The sequence below is a fragment of the Hippoglossus hippoglossus genome, chromosome 8 (assembly GCF_009819705.1).
Source record: "Hippoglossus hippoglossus isolate fHipHip1 chromosome 8, fHipHip1.pri, whole genome shotgun sequence".
Lineage (NCBI taxonomy): Eukaryota > Metazoa > Chordata > Actinopteri > Pleuronectiformes > Pleuronectidae > Hippoglossus > Hippoglossus hippoglossus.
In genome coordinates this window covers 22,219,115-22,237,839 of record NC_047158.1, presented here as the reverse complement: position 1 = coordinate 22,237,839, position 18,725 = coordinate 22,219,115, and the positions used below count along the sequence as shown (strand labels likewise).

Here is an 18,725-nt window from a genome sequence, read left to right as displayed (position 1 = left end):
GTGGCAGGAACAGTCTAACTTCTGCTGCACGGCACATCGACTTCAGCCCTTATCCCCAGAACTCCCTTGACATTTTCGTCTCCACTTTTTCATCCTTGAAATATCTGTATTCTTTCCAGTTTTGCATCTGTCGTGTGAAAGCCATCACCGTGCCCTCTGGTCCGCGGTGAATCCTCCAGAGCATCCGGCTGTTTCCTCACATGAGCTCATTCAGACGTTAACCAGAGACTTTACTTCTGAGCTGGCAGGAGAACGTCCGGAGCTTTCCACCCAGACGTGGGCGTGTCTCACATGCAGAACCCGTCTGGAGAATGTCAGGACATTATCCGGAGTTCAGTGCAGGTCTGAGAACAGCTCACCGTCTTTTAAACACTCCGGTGGATGTACAGTATATTTCCCCGACACTAATTCCATCAGTGCAACATGAGTCATGCCGAGCTCGTCATCCTCTTGCTCTGAGCTCTTCCCTCTTTCTGATCTATATTTAGCTGCTGTCAGTGAAACCCTATATTTCCTGCTCAGGTATTTCCCATTACAGTCCTGACTGTGGCTGATACAGAGCTGATCCCCCCCCCCCCCCCCCCCCCCCCCCCCCCCCCCCCCCCCCCCCCTGGGAGGCTGGTAAACTACGACTGTAGCTTAACGCTTATAAAGAGAAAAGGGACTATAAATGGTTTATGATTGAGGACAGTATTTCTGTTAGAAATATAAAATCCGTGCAGCACAGTGGGACGTATGATGGAGTGATTGCTGTGTAAATGCACCTAGTGTTAAATTCTCTCTGTTTTCCATTACCCCCAATTGGGCTGTTAAACAGTTTCCTTTCAGGTCCACTTCTCCAGGTGGTTCTGTCTCCAGCTGTAACTGTGGCCTTCACAACAAGTGGTTCTTATCACATCGGAGCAAAGATCACAGACGAGTCTAATTCAATTGATGAGCTCCCTCGAATCTGTGTGTCCTCACAAGACTCCTCTCAGCTGCTCTGTGGAGTCAGGCTGACGTTACGTAACCAAGTCAGCGTTAGAGCTCAAGTGAGTTTAGAGGCAGAGCGGCAGAGTTTGTTTGTTTGTTTGTTTGTTGTTGTTTTCTCCTGTGGGACGAAAAGAGTGAAGTAGAAGAGAGGTGGAAGTGGAGGAGGACGAGTGACAGGACGTGGAATATGAAAGTATGAGCAGGGATGACAGGTGGCAGAGGAGAGAAAGACGAGAGGAGAAGAAAGATGAAGTGAACGTAGAGAGAGAGAGAGAGAGAGTGTGGTTGGACGAGGTAGACGAGAGCATGATGAGGTGTATTGTGATGACGGAGAGCAGAGACTACACATGCACACACAGACAGGGAGACGGGGGGGGGGGGGGCTGGACCTGAGCAACTGAGGGAGGGAGAGAAAGAGGGAGGGAGGAGGATGATAAACAGAGTGGCTGTTCCACCCAGCAGCCAGTCTGAGAGCCACTGTTTCCTGTGACAGCTGATCGACTTCACTCACTCTGACCCGAGCAGCCGCTTCACCGGGAGCCGAGGCGCTGCCGGGGATTTGAGGAGCTCCTCTCGGGGGGGTTACAGGGAAACTAAAGCCGCTGTTGGCCACGCTCCTCCGCTGTTGAAGTGGAACTATTGTTGCACTGCTCCACGTTGAGGTGGGACACGTGCACTGACTCAGCTGAGCTGCTGCTGGCTGACACGTCTCTTCTTCTGGATTTTCCTGCACAGGCAGCATCATGCATATCTTACAGCCGTACTGCATCAACAGGTTGGTGTGTGAGTGCGTGTGCGTGTCTGTCTCTGTTCACATGCATCGACTGGGGTGGGGGGGGGGGTGCCATGAGTCTACGCACCACATGCTCCCACCAGCTCGGGACTGTCTCTGTTTCCCCGTCCTCGCCGTCTTCACACTAATTTATTACTGCTCAGAACGGAGATTATCACATTATAGTTCTTTCATCTAATAACATGTCAGGACTTATTTGATGAAACAAAGAATCCAGTTATTCACATGATTCTTTGTATGAAGCCAACTTGTTGTTTCTTTTCTCTGCTGAAGTCATTAAGAGGGAAAGTCCCTGGAAATAGCACAATGTGTTTCTGACATGTTGCTCGGTGCAGGAGGAGGTTCTGCAGCCTGACAACCAGCTGATGTAAATGTGACCTGTTTGTTTACTGTGTGTGTGTGGGGGGGGGGGGGTATGGTAGTGATTCTATAAACACATCATCTTCCACCTGATGATGTTTCAGCTGCTCACTGATGATAACTCATCTGTTTGTTGGAGCCCGACCCATCAGGGGGCTGATACCATCAAACATGAATATACATGTTCTTTAAAATGTCATAATCAAACCTTCATGACAGAGAACTGTAATTGAGGTTTTGATATTTTACAGTTTATAAACTTTATAAATATAAAGTAAACACAAATACAACCAAAGATAATCTAAATACAGTGAAATAAAAGATTTCATTTCAGCACGTATCAACAAATAGAAACTGACGCCTCCTCTGTGGAGAAGCCGTCCCGCACGTTCCTGCTCCTTCATGGTCGAATAAACTTTGAACTGAAATATTTGATGAAATCCTCGGAGGTTTTACTTTGAAATATCAGAGACCTTCTGATGCTGATACTCACAGGAGGTCTCCGAGAGGCCGATAGTGGACGATAACACTGTCGAACCGAGGGTCTGATCTTCTGACTTGTGCATGAATACATGTGCACTGTACAGCGTCTGTTCACCACACATCAACTCACAACGCTCGTGTTCCTTAATGAGCTCGCTGCCACTGACGGAGATAATTAGGACTTCAGTCGAACGGAGCCGCTGCTCGGGAGCTTTGTGTTTCTCCACATGGATGTAAGGAATCTGCAGTGGGAGGGAAATGTTTGATGCTGATGCAGATAAAACCAGAGGCTGTTTGCAAACATGTTTGAAAGCTTGAAAAAAGCTGAGAATGTGTCCGACGTTGTGTTTTCAGCTTGTTCTGGTGTCGACAGGATATTCTGCACTGCGCAGTTTTCACCGTCTCTCAACCAAAGAATCGTTTCATCTGATGTGTTTGATATTAACCAGCCCTCCACCTCCTGTGACTTTCACCTGCTCCCTGATGTGATGATGTAGAAGGTCGATAAATCAACGTCCACACGAGAACCTTGAATATCATTTATTGGAGATTTGGTTTGTTTTTAGCTGCAGAAATGGCAGAACGGGTTTTTCTCTGTTACGGTAGCTCAACACACACGGTGCTCCAACCAGAGGAGACGGTTTCCCACCGTGTTACTGTCTGACCACACTGCAATAAAATTAATAAGTTTGCTGAAGCGTGAAGAGCTGCAAGAACCCAGAGGATTTCCACCCCCCCTTTTTTTTTGTTGGAAGAGGAAAGTAGATTTGACAGCCAGCGAGACGGAGGGGAGGGGAGGGGAGGGGAAGGGAGGGGTGTTACCTAATACTGCTGATGGAAGTTTAGAGAGGAGAGGAAGAGGGAGAGGAGAGGAAAGGAAGAGGAAAGGAAGAGGGAGAGGAGAGGGAGAGGAAAGGGAGAGAAGAGGGAGAGGAGAGGAGAGGAGAGGGAGAGGAGAGGAAGAGGAAAGGAAGAGAGTAGGAAAGGAGAGGAAGAGGATAAGAGAAGAGAGAGGAAGAGGGGAAAACCAAGGGAAAGGAGAGGAAGAGGATGAGATGAACGGAAAGGAGGAGACAAGTATTGGAGACGAGAGGAAGAGGAAGAGGGAGAGGAGAGGAGAGGAAAGGAAGAGGAAAGGAGAGGAGAGGAAGAGGAAAGGAAGAGGGTAGGAAAGGAGAGGAGAGGAAGAGGATGAGATGAACGGAAAGGAGGAGACAAGTATTGGAGAGGAGAGGAGAGGAAAGGAAAGGAAAGGAAAGGAAGAGGAGAGGAGAGGAAGAGGAAAGGAAGAGGAAAGGAAAGGAGAGGAGAGGAAGAGGATAAGAGAAGAGAGAGGAAGAGGGGGAAACCAAGGGAAAGGAAAGGAAAGGAGAGGAAGAGGATGAGATGAACGGAAAGGAGGAGACAAGTATTGGAGACAAGAGAGGAAGTGGGAGATTAGACGAGAGGAAATAGGACACGAGAGGAGAGGAGAGGAAGAAAGGGAACAGAAGAGAGGAGAGGAAGAAAGAAAGGACTGGGAGAGGAGAGGACAGATGGAGAGATGAGAGAGAGAGAGAGGAGAGGACAGACAGACATGGGGGAGACATTTAATCCAAATCTGCTGCCAGAGAGTGAGAAAAGAGGAAGGATAGAGAATTAAATGGAGGGATGGAGGTGTGTGTGAGAGACAAGGGATGGAATTATATATAATCTGGAGTGTGTGTGTGTACTTGTGAGTGAGTGAGTGTGTGTGTGTGTTTGTTTGTTTGTTTGCTCTTTGTCTGTAAAAGGAAATTAAAAAAACTTCCTAAATTGGATATGTGATTTAAAAATAGAATTTGTCCACAAGTAAAATCAGAATTCACAAAGAAGAGATGATGTGAAGAAGAGATCTTCAGTCGTGTCGAGGAAACTCAAACTATAGACGACACCGGTCCCTTCATGACAGATCTACTGTCTATGAGTCCATTCATGTCTCCATGAGCGTTAAAGCAATAACTCAAATCAGATGAATGTGTCACACTGGTTTATTTTGATAAGGAAGGTTCCTGATTGAGGGGCCTTCATAATAAGAGCTACTTGAATCCTCTAAATGAGAAGGAAGAGAAAACGCCGCCACACAATTCATTTCATTTCAATATCATCACTGGAACTTCAAACTAATATAAATATCATCATCAGAACTAAATACAAACATAAATGTATTTCCTAATTGCAGAATACACACAAAAGTCTTCCACTTTTTATAATGTTTTCTTCACGTAATGCCTCATGTTTTTATTTCAACAGTTTTATTTTCATTTATTTAAAATCTCTTTTGTTGTTGCTTCCTGTGAGTAGTGTTAAATGTTTCCTCTGTAGAGACTGAAAACCGTCTTATTAGGTGTTATTCTGTTATTTATGATTCAGGTCAGTAGTGAACTGCAACACATTAGAGACCTTTAGTAATGAAATGTGGTGAAAGTGGATTAAACCTGAAGATTTTGACAATTATCAAGCAGAGCTGCAGTTTTTTAACTTAAATCCAATCATAAACCCAGTTTATATTTTGAACAACTTCAATGCATCTCCGGGAAATGTGATTTTTATGTTTTGCTTTTTCTATTTTCTTGTTTCTTAAACTACTCGACTTGTTAATTTAAAAAATCCCTTTCTTCTTCTCCCTCCCTCATCTTCCTCCTCCGCTGCCTCTCAGGTGGCCAGATGTGCCAAAGAGAAAGAGGAAGAACAGCCAGTGTTCGATGAAGAGTATGTCTGGTAAGGACTCATCTTCTCTGCCGTCGCCTCCCTGTGTGTCCGTCACCTCCGAACAATCGAGTGAACTCAGCCGCAGACAGGTTCCTCTGAAGAGGCTCAGTCGCAGCCGAGGTGCCGAGGGTTTGTTCAGCCGAGCCCATCAGGCTGCAGCCGGCTCCCCCGGGCGCTCGCTGCTGTCCTGGGAGTCATTACTATGATAAGCTCCTCCTCGACATCTCACATCTCCCCTCGGAGCTTTGTTGAAAACAAATTAGTTCACCCAGGTGACCGCGGCTTCAAAGGTCTGTTTGGTGTCGAGAGGACCAAACTTTTACATTTGTTGCCAAACAGGAAAGTTCATTCAGGACATGGAGTTTTCATAGAATACAAGAATAGGATAGAATTTAATTGTCCACTAAAGTAGAATATTGTTTAACCAATTAACCATCTGACATAATTAACAATTGTAACGGATTCTACATGGTTTATTAAACCATTAAAATAGATCTTTGATCACATAAAATACAGAAACTTTGTCACACTAGACTGAGTCATAACTCAATGATCATGTTATTATCTGGGATCGGCTCATGTATGTGTGTGTGTGTGTGTGTGGTGCATTCACGTGCTGTCGGAATATTCAGAAAAACTTGTTGATTGGTGTATTCAGTGTTATTGGGTATTGTATTGGGGGGGGGGCTGTCCAGACGACTGCCAGTCCTTGTGCATCGACACCACAGCTGAGAGGTTAAAGTTTAAAGTGAATAGTATCAAGAGAACTCTTCACTTCTCCAGAGAAATGAATAAGCAGATGAAAAGTCCTGATAAATAATGTATTTATATAATATATGTGTATAAATACCTCATAAGCTGCGTGTGTGCAGAAGAGACTGCAGTCGTATATGTTCCATCCTGTGTCACAGTCTCTTGGGGCCCAAAGCACAGGAGCTTCTTTGAGGATCCTGTGATAACATTCACCTCCTCCTCCTCCTCCTTCACTCCCCCTTCATCCTCTGCTCCTCCTCATCACTCCTCACTCCGCCCTGCCTTCCTCCTCCTCCTCCTCCTCCTCCTCCTCTCCTGTAGCTCTTAGCGTCTCTGTTCCAGGATACATCCCCAGCTACCTGGAGAAGGACGAGCCGTGTGTGGTGTGCGGGGACAAGGCGACGGGCTACCACTACCGCTGCATCACCTGCGAGGGCTGCAAGGTACAGACGAGCAGCACAGACCTTTTCTCTTTGACATGTCTCATCTCCGTCACTTCAGAGAATATGAACAGAGAAAAATGTGGAATAAGAAAAAGAAAATACACACAGGTCAATATGAATCGAATTTAAAATCAAATGCAATACTATACACATTAAGAGTGTGAGGATGCAATGGAAAGGAGTGTGACAAGTTATTAATGCACATAAACAAATATGCAAAGGAGAATTTGAACATGAGTTGAATTATGAATCAAGAAGCCGATAAATTCAACATAAACTTTATATTTAATAGCGTATTGCTGCATGTGAATGTTCCGTAGAGGAAGTGTTGAAGAAGGAGACTGAACTTCTGATGTGATTTAAAGTTTTGCTGAGGAGCTCATACAACTGGTCCTGGAGCAGCAGCAGCACAATCTGGCCCTGAAGCCTCGACTCAGAACAGAACCTCTGAAGTTCTGAGCCGTGACTGAATTAGATCGTAAATACCCTCCGTCAACTGACTGGGTTGAACCAGAGTGCAGACTCCGGCCGAGCCTCGGCACTGAAGCCTCTTTGTGTTTAACTGCGTTTTCCTGCTGGAGTTCACCAATCAGAGGCCTTTGTGTTCAGCATAATGGAATCCATTGGTTTGTAATGATGAACGTTTATTTAATCAGGTAAACTCCAGTTTAAATAAAGGAGCAGCACGTTAGAGTGTCTGGAGTCCTCGGCTTCAGTGGAAGTTAAAATAGCAACTTGAATGGAGATCACAATCTGCATCAATAATAGAACGGTTCACACCTCCTGTCTCCGGACTGGGAGCGGCCAGGAATGATGATGATTTGAACATGATTCATAATGAACCAAGCTTTTCAATGTCGAATAAACAGAAACCAAACAATTCAACTAGAAACAGAACACATCTGTGCATTATCTTCTGTTGTGACGGGGGAATTTCATTGGTCATCACTTAGTCTGGTCCTCGATTGGCTGGGGAATTCTTATCGACTTGTTGCACAAAAAGCTGGGACGCACGAAATCAGAGCACAAGCAGTTTATATTTGAGTGCAAGCGGCAGGTTTTGAGTGAAAGCGTTAAACGTCCTGCTGTCAAAGTGACAGATCACGCTCTTGAATAAAGAGATGGAAAACAAAGAAATGACATCTTGAGAAATGACACATGAAAGTTCAGGTGTTATTAACCCGGTGTTGTATTGTTGAGTGACCGATAAGCAAAAAGGTTTTTCTGTCTTTCTGTGCAGTTTATTTTAACATGAATTCAGCTGGATACTTTTCTTACTTGCTTCAACAAATAAGTCTCTGCTGCACCAGCGAGCTGCTCGATCAGTCTCGTGTCAAATCTATTTCTGAGACCTTCAGTCAGGCCATCGCTTCGTTACTTAACTCTTGTTAAGCAGGATCCTGCCATGCAATCACCAGCCTGCCATGTGATGGGCCCCCTTCCACTCACATGTCTTGCAACTAAAAAACACAAGAACATTTAATTGCCGGATTTAATTTTGAGGTTATGGTAAATTTAAATTTCACCTCCGTCACTGAATGGGCTCTTCTCTTCCCTCCCTCCCTCCCTCCCTCCCCCCCCCCTCCTCCCTCTCTCCAGGGTTTCTTCCGCAGAACCATCCAGAAAAACCTCCACCCGGCCTACTCCTGTAAATATGAAGGCTGCTGCATTATTGACAAGATCACCCGCAACCAGTGTCAGCTGTGCCGCTTCAAGAAGTGCATCTCCGTGGGCATGGCCATGGACTGTGAGTCAATATACCTTCATGTGTTCTCACCACCACACTCGTGTATACACAGAGAATAATGAGGTTCAGGTGAAGCCAAAGCTGCCTGGTCATAAACCCTGCCTCCTCCATGTTAACCGATGGGACAGGAGTCAAACTAAAAACTACACGTTAAGATGGTTCCTGTCATTTTAGGAAGTTTTGGTAGTTGAGCAAAATGTGTCACACCGGGGTTGTACTTTGTGTTTTGCGTTTGTTAGCTAATATTAGTATGCTGATATATAAATCTTATGCATGTATAAGGTACAACCTCACCCAGTCGCTGACACACTAAACCAAAGCTACATCCGCACAACCATGTTTTTCTTTGAAAACGCCTTTGGATACGTCTGATGTCCGCGTTACTCCGCATTTATAGAGCTGCTAAAATTGACAATTTTGGAAATGATCAAACTCACAAACTCTTGCTGATTGGTTCTTTATTGTCACGACGTAGCCTTCGCTGATTCGTCAGGCTCCTGTCACATGACCCCCTCGGCTACCAGTGTAGAACACAACATGGAGAATCAATTACAGGTGTTCCTGGCCCTGTTGTCTTTGCTAACAGCTGTTGTTCTGTACAATTCTGGATTTTACAATCATACAACTGAGGACACCAGATATTATTTCCCCGTGTCCATTGGGAAACGATGCCTTCCTGTTTACAATTGTTCATATGTTCGGGATTAAAACTGATACGGAGCCAAAACACTCGTGTGGACTTTTCAGACTGAATGAGTTGTTAACTTTATCGTTATATTGAATTAGCAGAACCTAGACACAACATCGCAGCTGCTTACGTGGCTTTAGAGGTTTTATTTCTTTAAAAAAAACACTCTCAGCACCCGTGACTGTGTTTATAAGAAAAGTATTTGTTGTAAAATGTGAGCAGCTTCTGTAGCAGATGTTCTGAAGCCGAGTGCTTAGTTGGTAGAAACAAAGCATTAACTGTCAGTGAGCACGGGGAGTACGGGACACATTTGTCTGTGGTCTGTCTGTTCACGGATTCCTGCTCTGCCTCGAGGACTCTACAGAGATGAAGAGGACACGCTCACACACCAACATTATCTCATTACATGTTGGATATTAATTCAGCCGTCGTCATTTGCTCGGGTAGATAAAGGAAACGGTTTCTTCTCCTCTGGACGTTTTGATGAAAACACAAATACACAACATCTGGACTTCACTTCCAGCACTTTGAAATTATTGTGTTGCTTAAATTTGATTTAGTGAAGCGGCGGCGCTCCTTTTAAATTTCACTGATGTGTTGCAGTGGAATCCTGATAATGAATAAACAGATAAATTAACAACGCACTCAAACAGTCCTGTCTCATGACTTCAGAGGACTTTGACTTGCACTGATTTCCTGGAGACTCTGAATCTGAACCTAAACATAAACCATAAACTAATCATGCAGAGACAATGCAGAATACAACGTGCACTAACAACATATGCAACACAAAGTGGATATCTGTTCGGAGGAGGTGTAGATGTATTCAGCTGGTTATGAATGTTCAGTACGCAGCCTTGATCACAGCTTTTCTAAAGCAGCTCACAGATAATGTCTCCCCACAGCTGAGTCCTGTTTTATCCTTCTGGCATTCAGGGTTCATCTGACACTTCCCTGCAGCCGTCTCTCAATATTACACTTAATATGTTTTGAAGGTCGTCCGGCTTCAGTTCTGGGAGTTTTTAAAATCCAGTAACTTTTCTCTCAGATCCGTCCGTTCTTCTGTTTTCACACCGGAGAAGAGACGTCACATGTTCCGTCCACGTTTCTGCCGCGGCACATTTGGGAAATGTGAGGTTGACGGGATGTGATCGATGTTAAATGTGCGCAGAGCGGAGAGATGACATGGCGGAGCACTGCGGTTAAAAGCCCTCACTGAATAAGTCATCCAGTCACAATGAATAAATGACTGATAGCTTCGTCGGTTCAGGTTCGTAACTCGGGCCGAGAGGGACACGGAAAACCAAACCTGCCGTTAAGAGTCATTATTAATTATTGAGAGTCATTACGAGGAAAAACTGTTTCTCAGACAAATCCTGGCTCCTCGACCTCTGTTGTTTTTAATAAGTCTGTCCACCGCTATGACTGAAGAACCTCAGGACTGGTGTAGTCTGTCGCCAAGAGAAGGTCATGGCCCACGGCTTCAAGTGAGAAACAACAGAGCAGAAATATTAAGATGTTACAGAAGAGGAACAGTAGAAACTAGATAAACTAAAGCATTTAAACAGACGGTAAGATCAGGAGTAGCACAACTATGAAGATGTGTCGTTAAGAGGGATTTAAAAGAGATGAGGAGTTTCTAACATCAGGTTAGGACCTAAACATACTCACATATCAGAACGGCCTTTAAAGTCAGCACTTAAATCTTTAAATCAACTTTTAGATTTACTGGAAGCCAGCGAAGAGAAGCTTGAAGCAGAGTAACATGATCCTTTAACAAGATGTAATTCATGTCGACTCAGTTTTGCTCAGGCAGCTGAAGAGAAAATCACAATAACTCAAATGAGAGGAAACGAAAGCATCAATGACATGAAACTTTCTGATCTTTGAAAGTTTCCTGAGTTTCAATAGAAGAAGAAACATGATTAAACACCTGATCTAACAAGTGAGTGTTTCTCTCCCGTTCTCCCACCCGCCAGTGGTGCTGGACGATTCGAAGCGCGTGGCCAAGCGGCGTCTGATCGAGGAGAATCGGGAGAAGAGGAAGCGGGAGGAGATGGTGCGGACGCTGCAGGTACGACCGGAGCCCGACACGGCGGAGTGGGAGCTGATCAGGATGGCGACCGACGCCCATCGGCACACCAACGCCCAGGGATCCAGCTGGAAGCAGAAGCGCAAGTTCCTGGTGAGTTTTAAACCCTCTGAGGAGGGAGCGTCGTCATGGAGACCGCCGCTGGGTAGCAATCAACAGAAATGTTTCACCAGAAAGTCAGAAGCCGACATATGTTCAATTCAGGTTTGTGTTTACACGACAAACTCACTCAGACGTCTGCGTTCTCACATCCAGCCCCTCTGGAGAATGTCAGGAGATTAATTACCCAGAGTTCAGTGCGGGTCTGAAAACTAAACTCCGCCCTCTCCACTGTCTGTTGGCCTCCTGTGAAATAGAACGGCTTCCAGCTCGTCCATGAAAACATTAGAACACATGAAAGTAATTAATTATGTCATATTTTCATTCACAGGCGTCTCGATCTTGTTGGATCTGTCGTTCTGATTTAGATTAATTACTTTCAGTCTCCACGCTCTCGTTTTCTTCTTTTATGTTGCTCGTTATTCCAAAGTCTTCGTCCCACACGAAGCTGAGAGTTGTTTCCACTTCAAAAATCAGGCTTTCGCATGAAAGAGGGCGAGTTCTTTTCATTTTCCAGTGAACACAGTTTTGACAGCGCTCCTTTTCACCAGCAACTTGCTCTGTGGCGCCGCACGTGGTCGCTGCCACGTGCACACACACGTGCCAGCGGTTACCTTGAGGCAGAGGTCACGTGACCGTTACCAGGCAACTGTTTTCATGAAGGCAAATAAAAAAAAGTCAAATACAGATTACAAGTTCTGCCGAAAAAATTGCTGTGGTGAGTCCAAGGTGAACGAAGACGAGAACAAGTGACGACAGATGTTCCAGCGACTTCACTGCTTTATACTGGGACCGGTTCTGTCCACTGGGGGGAGGTGACATCTAAACACACATTGAAATGACCTCACTGTCAATTACAAAACAGAGATGATCCAAAAAGTTCCTGCCAGACACCGAAGACTTTTATATCTGCAGCAAGAACCGTTCAATTCCTGTCCAGAGTTCATTTAAACATTTTGTATTTCGTCTTTTATCATATTCAACAAACTCTCTTCACGTGAGCTCGTCGCCGCCTGAAGCTGTTTCCTGTCTTTTGTAGCTTTTCAATTTCCCCGTTTTATCGAAGCATGACAGGGAATCAGCTGCGCAGCTCGAAGTGGAAACCTCTGCGACGTCGGCATATCGTTCTCTCAGATTATCTCAAGATAACTTCTTACCTCAGGCCTGTCGCGGCTAAATGCTTTTCACTTTCTCTTCCTGTCTGTGTGTCACATTGTGACTGAGTCCATCGATGTTATCAGCTTCGAGACAACGAAAACAAAGACACGCATTCATATCGATGCTCAACTCATATGTCAAGTTCTGCGTCACGGCTCATCTAATAATTTAGGAATTCCTCGTCCGTCTACTTTTCTGTCGACTTCCTTTCACAGACGAGTACATGAGTCTACAAATAGAATATCTAAATATTTGATAAAGTCTGGGGTCAATATATCTTTCAAATTTCAGGTGTGTTTCAACAATCAGTTGTGGAAAGTTTCTCACTTCTCTTGAATCCAGACTCTTTGGAACAAACCTGTGAAATGTAAAGACTGTAATGTACCGAGGCGGGTGGGACGTGTCGGTGATCGATAGTTCAATTCCCGGTGTGATTGTGTCTTTCCAGTCGGATGATATCGGTCAGGGTCCCATGGTTCCCACCTCCGATGGAGACAAAGTGGACTTGGAAGCCTTCAGCGAGTTCACCAAGATCATGACCCCCGCCATCACACGCGTCGTCGACTTTGCCAAGAAATTGCCCATGTTCTCAGAGGTAGGTCCCGTGTGTGTGTGTGTGTGTGTGTGTGTGTGTGTGTGTGTGTGTGTGTGTGTGTGTGTGTGTGTGTGTGTGTGTGTGTGTGTGTGTGTTGGTTTGTTTGTGTGTGTGTGTGTGTGTGTGTGTGTTTATCTGAGGATGTAGTAGATCTCCCTCTCTCTCTCTCTCTCTCTCTCTGTCACTCTCTCTCTCTCTCCCTCTCTCTCTCTCTCTCTCTCTCTCCCTTTCTCTCTCTCTCTCTCTCTCTCTCTCTCTTTCTCTCTCTCTCTCTCTCTCTGCTCTCTCTCTCTCTCTCCCTCTCTCTCTCTCTCTCTCTCTCTCTCTCTCCCTCTCTCTCTCTCTCTCTCTCTCTCTCCCTCTCTCTCTCTCCCCCTCTCTCTCTCTCTCTCTCTCTCTCCATCTATCCATCCCTCTCTCTCTCTCACTCTCTCTTTCTTCCTCTCTCTCTCTCTCTCTCTCTCTCTCTCTCCATCTATCCATCCCTCTCTCTCTCTCTCTCTCTCTGTCTCTCTCTCTGTATCTCCCCCCGCTCTCTTTTTCTCACTCGCTCTGTCTCTCACTCTCTCTCTCTCCTCTCTCTCTCTCTCTCTCTCCCCCCCCCCCCCCCCCTGTGGACGATATGATGACTCACCCCTCTCTGATGTCTCTCACACTAACGATCTCAGTCTGCAGTCTCCATGTATATTGTAGAGGTTACGTAAAGTGTAGCTCGGGACTTGTTGTGAATAGAAGATGAGTTTTTCTTTCTCTGCTGTGAAGCAGCGACGTGATTGAAAGAAAAGCTGTGATATCACATTGCAAAGGTAGATTTTTCTTTGGTTTTAGCTCTTTAGTAAATGATTTATTTCATATTTTAGATAGTGCAGCTGTAAGTTCCTCCATTTATCTGTATCTGTGGCATGAAGCTGCATTTCCAGCCATTATTCATAAGCACGGAGGACGTAGTCATGTTGAAATGTTTGTGGTCTTTAGATTCTTCTTGTTATTTCACTTGTGTTGTCACGTCCGTCCCCAGCTGCCTTGTGAAGACCAGATCATCTTGCTGAAGGGCTGCTGCATGGAGATCATGTCGCTGCGCGCCGCCGTACGCTACGACCCAGAGAGCGAGACGCTGACGCTAAACGGCGAGATGGCGGTGAAACGTGAGCAGCTGAAGAACGGCGGATTGGGCGTGGTGTCGGACGCCATCTTTGATTTGGGCAAGAGCTTGGCTCAGTTTAACCTGGACGACACGGAGGTGGCGCTGATGCAGGCCGTGCTGCTCATGAGCTCAGGTGAGGAACAAGTCATGTGATCATCATGTTACTTCCTGTGTTGTGACGTTATGACATTTAGTTTCTCTCCTCACGTGTTTACAGCTGAATTTTCTTCTCTCTTGAATAAAAGATGTCGTAGAAATCAGAGTAAAATATTCACCAACTTGCAGATGAATAATACAACAGCTGAAGTCTCGGCTGCTCCTGAACTTGAATTCACTTTTTACCTTTTCACATATTTGGCTTTGTAGAGCACTGACTCACTTTAAAGCACAACATCTGCTCCCGTTTGGGACCGAGCAGACGTTTGTCTTTCACCGGCCGTGTTGGAGTTGTGGAATTTAATTTATCCTTCTTTACAACCTGTGCCAGAAAGTGGATTAACCTATAGACGTTTTGAACTGATATTGGGGTTCGGGTGGAATCGTGTCGGTAAAACACAAATCAGAATACGTGTCAGCTTCGGCCCGAGTCGCTCTCCGTCTACTGATCAGCACCAAGTGAGTGGTCTGTAGACCAGAAAACACATTTCTTGTAGATTACTCCTCTTAAGAATTACTGTGGATTATAGGTCTTTGAATGGCCACGGATTCAGCTGGGTCCAAAGTCTCCTCAGGTCTAATCAGGTCTTGGTCAAACAATAACGTGCAGGACTCTGCGAGCTGCTGCTCCTGGTCCTCGCTCTGCAGCTGCAGCTCGGACAGTTGCTGCACTTGTACTCATCAGGAGACGAGATTAAATACAAGATGGAAATGTTGCATTAAATTAACATGAAATTCTTCCTCTGGTGTTTGTTTCGTCCAGACCGGTCGGGCCTCACCAGCCTGGAGAAGATCGAGCAGTGCCAGGAGGCCTACCTGCTGGCGTTCGAACACTACATCAACTACCGCAAGCACAACATTCCCCACTTCTGGCCCAAGCTGCTGATGAAGGTGACGGACCTGCGCATGATCGGGGCGTGCCACGCCAGCCGCTTCCTCCACATGAAGGTGGAGTGTCCCAGCGAACTCTTTCCCCCGCTCTTCCTGGAGGTCTTCGAGGACCAGGAAGTGTGACGCCCCCCCCCCAAAAAGCACCCTGGACAAAGGAGAGAATTTCGGGTGTCTTTGGCGTCAGAGGACAAATGTGGGAAAGACAAGTGGAGAAGTTTTTTTTTTTTTGTCCCTTTTTTTTAATCAAACACCCACAAGACCCACCAGCCACCACCAGCAAACACATCAACATCACCCGAGAGAAACACACTGACAATCTGGTCATTCTGAGAGGTACACACACACACACACACACACACACACACACACACACACACACACACACACACACACAGACACACACAGTTTAATTCCAAACTCGGTGCCATGAACGTACAGTTTATCTTTATGCAAAACACAAATCCCATCAATTAACTCCTCTTGCACCTGAATGGACAAACAGCTCTTCTCTGGAGTTTGGATCATCTCCCTCCCCCCCTCCCGCCCCCCCGCCTCTCACCTCAGAACAGCGTCGTTCTTTTTAATCTCTGGGACCTGACTCTCCTCACACAGCCCCCCCCCCCCCTCCACACGCCCACCTCCCTTGCATCTCTTTAACTGCGATGGCAACCGACCTCCATCCGTGCACGTGCAGCCCACCCCTCAGTCTGCCGAGGCTCCGTGTCTGTCAACCTACCTCCCTCACGTACTGACCTCTCTCTCTCCGTCTGTCTCGACTACACATACACACAAGCAGAACTCACACACGCCTACACTTTACCTCATACCTCGTAAAATGCGTGTCCTCATTTATTGTGTGGGCGGCGGTTTTTCTCTAATGAGAAACCAGGCTCACGTTCTGATTTACTTCTCTGCTGGAGTTAGAAGTGACAGTGGGAACACTGGAGGAAGCCCTTATCTGTAACGTATTATTAACACACACGTTATCATGCAACTATAATAGGTGTGTGTTATTATGTCTTGTTTATATAAGACTTTCTGGGCGTGTTAATAATATGTTAAAGGGAAATAAGATGAGAAAGATAAGATTCCTGTGAACATATTGAGGAGAGTGTGGTTATTTTAAGGATTTTTATTCTTAAGCCATTAATAACTTCGATAAAATATCAATACATAAACCTCTGGTGCTGTGAAATCATTAAAAAGGTTATAATGCACATATGACTTTAAAACATTTGATTCAGAGCAAAAACTGTATTATTTTTAGCGTGAGGGAACTACACATCCCATAATCCATTGCAAGTGACCCCTTTCCAAAACGTAGCATAGCATGCTAAACGAGCAAGTGAAAGTCCAAATCAATATTTATATATTAACAACAGATTATATAACCACTTGCGTGTGAAACGGTGATGATACAAGACACAAACAATAAATACAAATAATCAATATGTTCACAGGAGGCTCTCGTCGCACCTTATAACTGTTCATTCAAAATTCAAACTTTAATCTATAAAACTGATTGTTATGATTTTCAAAGTAAACTGTCGTCACAGCAGGCGTCAGCGTATATACGTTACTCTTATGATTTTATTTTGGTGTCGCCCACTGGACTAAACAAAGCAGAGGAGTGAATCCATCACATTCACTAAACTTCATTAACTGAAAGGAATCATGAAATCGTGGAGCTACATAACCTGAAAATGTTGAAAAACTGTTCACACACGTGAATATAAATATACATACACACATATATTTATAGATTATATATCTAGAATACCTCTCCAACACATACCTCTTGTTTTCATTACCTCACTCACACTAACACACACACATGTAGTACACACACACATTCAGTTTTTTATTGTATATTACCTCAGTTGTTTGTTGCTCGTCTCGTCCTCCCCCTGAATAACCACCGGACCGTACCACACTTCCTGCCTTCGATGTGTGTATGTGCGTGCGTCTTCTCAGTGGAGCCCCGCCCTGATAATCACACCCCCCCAGCCCCGCCTCCTCGCCTCCCTGCTGTCACGTGATAGGTTCGGTGCTGGGCAGGTGGCGGTCTCGCCCGTCGCCTGTTTCACGTCCGGTCTGAAGGTGACAGACTCTACCTCACCTCTCAGCTCTCATCTCAGTGCAGCAGCTCCTCACACACATGTATATATTTCCAGATGTGTATATACAAATATATAGATGTGTGAGTGCGCTGCAGTACCCACAGTGACCAGCAGGTCTTAGAAACGGGCCGTGGCTCTTTTCCTCTCCTCTTCATCTCGTCACCTCACACGGGACCAAGCGTCACTTTGGATTCCTCCTCACTTTGGTACCTGAGTCGACACAGAGCAGCAGTGACGGGGGGGTGATGATGGAGCCTAAAGGAAACTGTGAGCGCAGCGGCTGAAGCTGGGACTCCAGTGGAAGACATTTTGGCCCAAGCGGGTCAAGCCAATGGATTATGTAGGGTGGGGGGGGGGGGACTGGGAGGTAAATAAACAATCACGTCAGCAGTATTTTGCCTGTGGATGTGGTTTTATCCGGCCGACGGGAGGGAAACGGCGACCGAGCGACTGTGGTGGTGACGTGACTCAGGCCAAGCTGACAGAGAACCACCACCACACAAAAAAATGGACCCTTCTCCTGGCACTTACAGATCCTCGCTGGATCCTTCCCTCGCCGCCACAGGACAAATGGACACGAAGCCATTTAAAAGACTTTCTGAGCGACTCTCCTTTCCCAGACACTCACACTATGAAAGAAACACTGCTGAGATAAGCTCCACCCACCATTTCCCAACTTGCCATCCACTTGAAATAACTATCAGGTTTTTTTCTGTTGCACTAAAACCACAATGTCTGTATCCCTCAGTGACCCTGACCCCTTCCTCTACCCCCCTCCCCCACACCTCTCCTCCTTCTGCCTGTCTTAAGCAGTCTTAATAATATTCTTTCAAATATGTAACACACACACACACACACACACAAACACAAACACACACACAGTCCGCTATCCCATCTCTTGATTACCGTGACTGGGACGTGGCCTTCAGGTGCCGCCACTCTCAGTGTTACTCATCTTTGTTGCAGGGTATTTAAATAGAACTGTAAGCGCTGATTATACAGGGATATAAAAACACACACACACACACAGCACGGGTGGAGTTTCCACCCACTGACTCCAGGTCTGCTGTGTTTGTACCGTACTCTGCTCACTATCACTGTGAATGAAGCCATGTTGCAACCGGGTCATGGCTCAGACAGGGAACCGCTGGCTCAGTAATCCTGACATGTCGATGTGCCTCACAGAGGTTAGTAATGCAAATATACAGTTTATAGATAACAGATAGAATACACATGTATGTGTGTGTATATATTTAATATATATATGATACAGATATATATATATATATATATATATAAAGGTTACTGCTATTGTTTGTGGCATTAGAGCGATCAGTGGCTGTTTCAAGCTTCCAGCTCAAACGGTGACTCGTCGTGCAGCCGAGGGAGAACGAGCTCAGTTTACCCGCCTGTATTAACGTCTGTAAAACAAAACTCATGAGTTGTTTTCAGCTGTTTGCCTTGTGGTGATCACCGACTACCCATCACCGTTTACCCACCT

The 18,725-nt window shown here is 45.5% G+C and overlaps 1 protein-coding gene across 2 annotated transcripts in view; it reads left to right on the top strand.

Annotated features, from left to right (window-relative positions):
- LOC117766170 (thyroid hormone receptor alpha) overlaps positions 1-15,460 on the top strand; it is a 63,728-nt gene extending 48,268 nt beyond the window's left edge. Inside the window, exons 1-8 of one of the 2 annotated variants that reach the window (XM_034592948.1) lie at positions 1,606-1,747; positions 5,286-5,347; positions 6,413-6,534; positions 8,134-8,281; positions 10,949-11,154; positions 12,767-12,913; positions 13,932-14,190; positions 14,977-15,460. In XM_034592948.1, the coding sequence (XP_034448839.1) occupies positions 1,716-1,747; positions 5,286-5,347; positions 6,413-6,534; positions 8,134-8,281; positions 10,949-11,154; positions 12,767-12,913; positions 13,932-14,190; positions 14,977-15,227 (1,227 nt within the window). In that variant the 5' untranslated portion in view covers positions 1,606-1,715 and the 3' untranslated portion in view covers positions 15,228-15,460. Of the gene's footprint in view, positions 1-1,605; positions 1,748-5,285; positions 5,348-6,412; positions 6,535-8,133; positions 8,282-10,948; positions 11,155-12,766; positions 12,914-13,931; positions 14,191-14,976 lie in introns of those variants that run through there. The other variant, XM_034592947.1, reaches the window with a different exon arrangement.
- The last annotated feature ends 3,265 nt before the right edge of the window (positions 15,461-18,725 follow it).